The following is a 7,669-nucleotide window of genomic DNA, read 5'->3' on the forward strand; positions in this document are numbered from 1 at the left end:
TTGATTGGTTTTTATGTGCCTTAGTACAGCTTATTTACAATATCATCCCACAAATGTCTCCTACTATTCACTTCAATATTCTGGTTCTTAAAACTGTTTGTACATCACTGCTGGTCATAGTAATGAAGCACTTGGCTGCTCTCTCTCAGAGCCAAAGAGTGTGACCAACAGCCCACAACAGCAGCTTCAATGCCATCTATGGGAAGGATGTTCTACATTAAAAAAAAGGCTTTGAATATTAATATGCAGATAAACCTCACATTGCTGCACATCATTCAAAACCAAAGAAAACGAGAAGATAAGCCACTATTTCTGAAATGGCAGCACTGCATGCATCAAAACTGTCTGGAGATTCACACTGTTCTTGACCTGACTTAATAAATACACTGTACCAGCAACCATGTGTGATGCTTGCCCCTGTGCATACACAAAAAAACCCAAAAAAGCAGGCTCCTGTCTTCAGATAAAAATACCTCAGCTCATAACCTACCTCCAGTCTGAATTGATTTCTAGAAACCGAGAAACTCCTGTTTGTGCTGCAGCCACATCAATATGAACAGAGACGTCTACATGAAGAAAACAAAACAGAGTTTCAAAATTCTTCTAAGAACACTCTGATTAATAAATTAGCAAAATAGTAACAGAAAAGTTGAATATTACTTTTCCACACTATTTACATGCAATACATGCACAGGTATACTACCAAAAACACCCTGCAACTGAAATCAGGCAAACATAGCTCAAGCCAGCTTCACATACCTGCTGTTGAAGGTACCAATTCATGCAACTTTTGAATTGCCACTCCTCCAGGATAATTGAAATGCGAAACATATAAAGATGTTCCTGAATAAGCAGTATTAACTAGAAGATGCATTATAACAAAGAAAGATCCAAGTTTGTACAGCCAGGATTTCCGGTAGTTATTCAGACTGTTGAGGGGAGAAAAAGTAAGTAAGCCCAAACTGTTACAGAACCGTAGAATTACAGAATAGTTTCAGTTGGAAAGACTTTTAAGATCAAGTCCAAGTGCCCAGTTCACCACTAAACCATGTCCCTAAGCACCACATCTACATGTCTTTTAAATACCTCCAGGGATGGTGTCTCAACCACATCCCTGGGCAGCCTGTTTCAGTGCTTGACAGCCCTTCCATGACAATTTTTTTCCCACTATCCAGTCTAAACGTCCCCTGGTGCAACTTGAGGCCATTTCCTCCCATCCTGTCACTTGTTACTTGGGAAAACAGACCAACCCCCACCTGACTATAACCTCCTTTCAGGTAGTGGTAGAGAGCAATAAGGCTTCCCCTCAGCCCCTCCTCCTAAGACTTGTTCTTGAGTCCCTTCGCTGGCTTTGCTGCCCTGTATCTGGATACACTCCAGCACCTCAATGTCTTTCTTGCCATGAAGGGCCCAAAACTGAACAAAAGATTCGAGGTGTGGCCTCACCAGTGCCAAGTACAGGGGGACAATCAATTCGTGGTGCTACTGGCCACACCATTTCTGATACAGGCCAGGATGTCGTTGGCCTTCTTGGCCACCTGGGCACACTGCTGGCTCCTGTTCAGCTGGCTGCCCACCAGAACCTCCAGGTCTTTTTCCACAGGTGAGCTTAACAGTCACAAATGAGTTTTTGTAAAAGTTCTGAAGGAAAAATCCACTTCTAGATAGATCACGTGCATGGAATGAATTTATTATCTATTTCTAAAAACTAGCTTCTAGTGACATTTAAATTAGAATATTCTCATTAATAAAGCTAATGCAAGCTCATCAATAAAGCCAAGTATTTCTGTGTTTAAAACCTTTAGCTACAAAAGTATTCTCTTTCAGAGAATTTGAGAGCTTATATTTCTTTACTCAGTATACCCAAGTTAAACTATTTAACACAAACTCACGAGCCCCACCTGTGTATTAAACTATCTCCTAAGGTAAGTTACGTTAACACCACAGTAGTACACTGGAATACGTCTTTTTTTCTGGTGGATAAAATAAACTGAACTCTAACAGCATAACAGTAAAACCAGGGCTCTATTCTTGACTGCCCCAGACTTGCCAAACGGTCCTCTCAAATCACATAACTTTTCTTTGTCTCCGTTTCCCTCATTAGTCGAACAGGTACAACAATACAGACCTCCTTCCTAAAGCATGTGAAGATCTCAGGATGATCTAGATTCCCAGATGGAAAGACTAACATAAAAATAGTAATAATAATTTTCCTTTTCTTTTGTATTTTCAGAGAAAAAAATATAAATAAAGAGAATTTTGAACTTACATTCGTGAGCACATTTTAGCAGCCACTATGTTGAAGACAGGGAAAGTATATATGATAAAACGCAGCTCTTTGTGTGGGAGAAATGAATACAAGAAAATAAAGCCCAGTGCTGGCAAAAGCAATATTCGAGTTCTCTTTTCTGTTACACCCAGAGGTACAAATAAAATGCTGCATCCCAAAGCACGAGGCAGGGCTGAATAGAAATACCACAAGAAGGGAGAGGTCTTCAAAGTAAAAGGAGAGTTAAGGATGCTTTCAATGATAGCAAGTACTATTCTTTACAGTAGTACATGCAAATTTTGCAAATACACAGTATGCTTTTTGTATGTTACATTTTTCTAGGTTTTGGAGTTCCTGCCTTACCCGTTAAGAAATAAAAGCAGTTGCCTAACTACACTCACATCACCCAACAGAGGCAAATTAAATGGCTCTAACGATGGCCAACATGAAAGACCAAAGGGAAGAAATCTGGCTCTGCACTGGTAGAACAATAAGCAGCAAGAAGGAACAGTCAGTAGAGGCAAGATCTAAGAAACAGACATTGTCTCATAAGCTTCAAATAACAAAATACTAGATGGAAAGTAAAATTTAAAGCCATAACTGAGTCTTAGGAATAGGTTACATCATCAAGTTTTTGCCTTGGCTGGTAGTGTTCAATAGATCTTTTTCCCTGGATGTTTCAAAGGATACTCCCCAGTTGGAACTTTTGTTTAAAATTGTGTTATACCAGAGCACTTTCCCCTCAGGCCACACAAGCTGCCTCCAAAATAGAGAATCCACAGCAACTGTTAGCCCTAAAAGAATTAGAGAAATACAAATCTGTGTGAATTGAAAACTAGAGGAAAGCAAATTAGCACATCCAAATTGCACATTTACTGACGAGATCCACATAAACTGGAACGTGCATATTAAGGCCCACCCAAAGCCACAGAGAGGGTTCAATCTGTCTGTCTGCCAGTGGAAATGCAGGGAAGGGAGGCACTTCTATTAAGAAGTCTTAAGCGTGTTAGGAATCTGAGATTTGCCCCACTCCAACCCCAGGTGTGAAAAGCAGCAGTTTAATTAAAGTTTGATTGAAAAGAATATTAGAGCATTAAATGGGACAAATAGTAAGAAATCCAGGTTAACTTCAAATAGTACTAAACAGATTGTTATTGTAAAGCTGATAAGCTTTGTTTTCAACCTCTATTTATTAGATGGGAGGGAAGAAGGAAGATAAGGGATGAAAGGCAAAAAGACAGAAAAGCAGCAAATCCAACAGCCCCATCTCCTCTGCTCAGCTCTATGAAAACTGCTCTGGTATTTTAAGAAGTTTGCCCAGAGAGGGAATGGGAGTACCAGTGACTAAGTCCCATCGGACCTCCAAACTTTTATGTTGTGAGGTGCCTCCAAATGCACGTGGCATGATCTTTCACCATTTCTACTGTCCATGCTGTGGAAGAGACAGCAGAGTACCAGAGGTCGTCATTAGGCATCTGACAGCAGCATTTTTAATTAGGTAGCCTAGCAGAGAAGCTTAAGAATATTGACATGCATATGCATGAGCCTGCTGTAGATGAGCAGACAAGAACATCTTTTCAACCTCTCTAGCACGGATAATCACTTTAGCTATTAAAATTAATGTAATAGAGAAACAGAGCTGAGCTGTGACTCTTGCCACAACCCTCTTGCTCAGTATCCTTGTCTGTCACGCTGTTGTGTTTTATCCTGGGGTTCAGCCTATTATGGCAACAGATACTACAGCTGATAATGCACATGTAGCTACAGCCATGTACTAATTATACAGAAGTCAACTGGCATATCTAAGCCTCTTTAATACTAGGACATTATATTATAAGCGTCTAAAGGCAGGGGTCAGAGTATTTTTCTTGCACTGCTCTGTGCACACCTATTTCCTCACACAGGAATTTTCAGAGAAATAAATACCCTTGTCATATTACTAGCAAATGGAAAAAAAAAAAAGAAAAAAAAAAAGAAAAAAAGGAAACTCTAAGGGCCAGGTCATCAGAGAAGTCAGTCAAACCTCCAGCCTTCTGCTAAATTTACTGTGTGTCATTTGTTTTTTTTCCAAACAATTACTTACCCAACCAAAAAATTCCAGCAGGAACAGCATGGGAAAGCACCTTGAAAATGGAGATTCTTTTAGTTAATAATGTCACCAGGAGCATGAGGCCTAAGAATATGCAGAGTTCTGATCTGAAGACTATAATTGCCAACGCTGAGAACCAAATGAAAGGTCTTTGCTTTTGCTGTATCCAGAACGTCAATGCCAGGAGCACTGCAAAAATAAAGAAAGCACATCACCTGACACACTGAACTATGAGTTTTCTAAAGAGCAACACCTTTCTCAGTACTGGTGTCTTGTTCCTCTAAGTTCCCACCAATCCTTGGTTCTGTGTCTTGGTCTTCTACCTTTTCTAATCCAGAAATTCTTCCTGTGTTAGAGAAACATAGCTTGAAATAACATATAGCTTCCTATTCTCGATGCTTAAGTAATTAGGAAAAATATAACCACTGAAGGAACACATGGGAACTCTTCCTCATGAATATATTTATTAGCTTTTGGGGGAAAAAAAACCCTAACAACTACAACAACCAACCCAAACCCTAAAAGAGTGCTAAAAGCTTTTCAAACTAAGAAAACTATTGCTCAGTATCAGATGAAGAGTTAGTTTATTCTCTTGGCTGAGTGTATCCTATATTCATGACAACAGTACTACAAAAAAGAGACTACAAACTACTGCTCAGGAATTATAAATCTATTTGCATAGATAGCTGGAAGACGAATCCCTGTCTCTACAGATGAAGTTACATCTACTTTTTGTAGTTCAAATCACTTGTTAACACTGACCACATAGCAAAGTGGTCACGATCCTACAGAAAACATGTGAAATATTAAGCCAGGAAACTGCAGGTATTTCTTAATACCTGCAGAAATTATCTGAAAATTTTATGACTACACAGTGTTCATCTGACAATTTTTTTGCTTCCTTTTTCAGTTCTGATCTGCACAGGTTCTTGCACCAACCTCATTATTTTATTAGTTGAGCAACTTGCACTGATGCATTAAGTGACTCGGCTAGTACCTGTCACATGTGGTTAATCTTTCCCCAGAGATGATGAGAGGGAAAACTGTATGCACAGAGTAAGGGTTTGACTTTGTATACTTAAGGGCAAAAAAGAATAAAACAAAACAACAAAAGAAATCAAACTGCTATATTTGTAGGTAACTTCATAAGAGGAAGGTAGAGATGTTGCAGTAGGAGTTTGCTCCACAGTCTCTTGAGAAAGCCTTTCCCATGCAGACCGAGTTCACAGATTTTTTTATGAACTGCAAGTGCTTCTATTGCCTGTAGAATAGGTCTATGTTTTATGCATCAGATATGTGTAAGCAAACATCTAATCAAAGCTATCTGACATCCACATACATTCAGATTCAACAAAAATTGATTCAACAGTCATTGTAAACATATGTGGTTAACAAAAAAAAAAAAAGGAACAAATCACAACTGCTTAATATTTCTAATCTTGTTATACAACTTAAGCATATATATTAATTTGGCCTGACCACACATTTTCTGTGCTTCTACTATTGATACATTTGAGAAGAACTTTGTATTTTAAAATTATTCCTATGCAAATACTTACCAAAAGGAAGTGCAAACACATTAGGGAGGGTTCGTGTACAGTAGAACATCAAATGAAACTGAGTAACAGTGATGAGACAGAAGATTGTTGATGTAGTTGCTCCAAACTGCTTTCTAACTTCTTTCTGCAACTTCCACAATGTGTAAATCACACTGAGCCCCAGGCTTCCTCGGACTATCATAAGAATAAAAACGGGAAATAAGAGTAATGTCAGATGGATCATTTACAAAGAACCATGTTACATCACATATTGGGCAGAAGTTACAAAGAATAATTCTCAAGCTATCACAATATAAGTCACTCTAAAGAAATAAAAAGTTCATATTTTCTAAAGCATACTTGGAAGGACACATGGCAGTATATTCTCTGACAAACACTTGGTTTTTCTACACCGTCTGACATTTGTTAGCACAGACTTTCTTTGCGCTGTGAAATTACTCCAAAGCGGGGGCAGCATTGCCATGCTGCTTCTAAGTGCCTACAGTTTGCAAAATCCCACACTAAAGAAAAGACTATGACATTTTTATCATTTATCCAAATGCTGAATGTTAGAACAGTGTCACTCATTAGTCCAGTAGTAAAAACATCTCTATTTTGACAATTTAAAGTTCTCATACCTATCAGCTGGGAGTAAAACTTGGACATTCTTAGCACAGAAAGTACATATATAGCTGGGCTAGAAAGAGCAGCAATAAAAATTGGTCCAAGGAATGTTCTCGGGACAACTCCAGGAAATTCATGATGGTCATACTGCAAAAAGGAAAATCTAAGTAAGATACACAAATCAGAAACACAGGAAACCTGGGATAAGTCATATTGACATTGCATTTATCCTACTCCTATAGCAGGGAATTGAGATCTTTACCAGTATCCAAGGGAGAACACCTTCTTTCCAACTTACCTTATCTAAGTCCAGTTGGTGGTACACCACATCATGGATAGCTTGTAGGTTAAAGCTTTCCTCCACTTTTGTAAAAGGACAGACGGTTAAATGAACAAAGGCGACGACAATCAGCAGCAGCAGTAACGGGAACGACCGCCCACTTGAGCTTCTCTTCTGAGCCATCTTGGCTTTGAAATTCACATGTATTCTATTATTATTAAAAAGAAAATTAAAAGAGAATACATCAATAATACTGCATGAAGTGTATAAACAGAAAAAGAGAGACTGATAATGCAAGGAAAATGTACCATGGTAGTGTAAAAATTCAAACAAAGACTAATAGATCAAATAATCCATCCAGTATTTTTTTTTTTTTTAATACATTCAATGAGTGGATAGCCAAAACCATTTTCCGGCAGCATTTCAGGATTTACGCCTCTTTCTGCAAACGTGAAAGTTCTAGTTTTCACTTAGACAACATAGACCCTACTTGAAAAAAATATTTCCCTTCACGTTCCACGCTGATGCCGCTGCACCACCTCGATTACGTCTGCGCTTTGTGAGAGAGGCAGCTTTGCCATTTACTCTTGCTTCAGCCGCACACCAGACTTAAACATGACCTGTAGAACACACTCCCTCGTTTGTCTGGGACTCTGAAACTAGTGGGAGCGGAACCATGAGGGTGAGAAATTGCCTGGAACAGAAATTGCCTGGATCTTCCCAGTTTGGCAGCAGCGAGGTCCGGAATCGGCAAGTGAAGGACAAATCCCCACGACACGTCACTGCGGCGTGAGGAGGTCTGAGCGCCACCCTTCACACTGCTACTCACAAACCAGGGCCAGCTCTCCCTAGCACCTAGTGTCACAACA

The 7,669-nt window shown here is 39.2% G+C and overlaps 1 protein-coding gene across 1 annotated transcript; it reads right to left on the reverse strand.

The window, feature by feature from the left end:
* Positions 1 to 490: 490 nt before the first annotated feature.
* ALG12 (ALG12, alpha-1,6-mannosyltransferase) lies at positions 491 to 7,016 on the reverse strand (the record flags this gene model as incomplete). Its single annotated transcript, XM_009870092.1, has 8 exons — positions 6,819 to 7,016; positions 6,535 to 6,667; positions 5,918 to 6,091; positions 4,353 to 4,547; positions 2,960 to 3,063; positions 2,270 to 2,493; positions 760 to 929; positions 491 to 566 (listed from the first exon to the last, which is right to left on the reverse strand). Coding segments are annotated over exons 1-8 (1,241 nt in total), but the record flags the coding sequence as incomplete, so codon positions are not given.
* Positions 7,017 to 7,669: the final 653 nt, after the last annotated feature.

Source organism: Apaloderma vittatum, unplaced genomic scaffold (assembly GCF_000703405.1).
Source record: "Apaloderma vittatum isolate BGI_N311 unplaced genomic scaffold, ASM70340v1 Scaffold22425, whole genome shotgun sequence".
Classification (NCBI taxonomy): Eukaryota; Metazoa; Chordata; class Aves; order Trogoniformes; family Trogonidae; genus Apaloderma; species Apaloderma vittatum.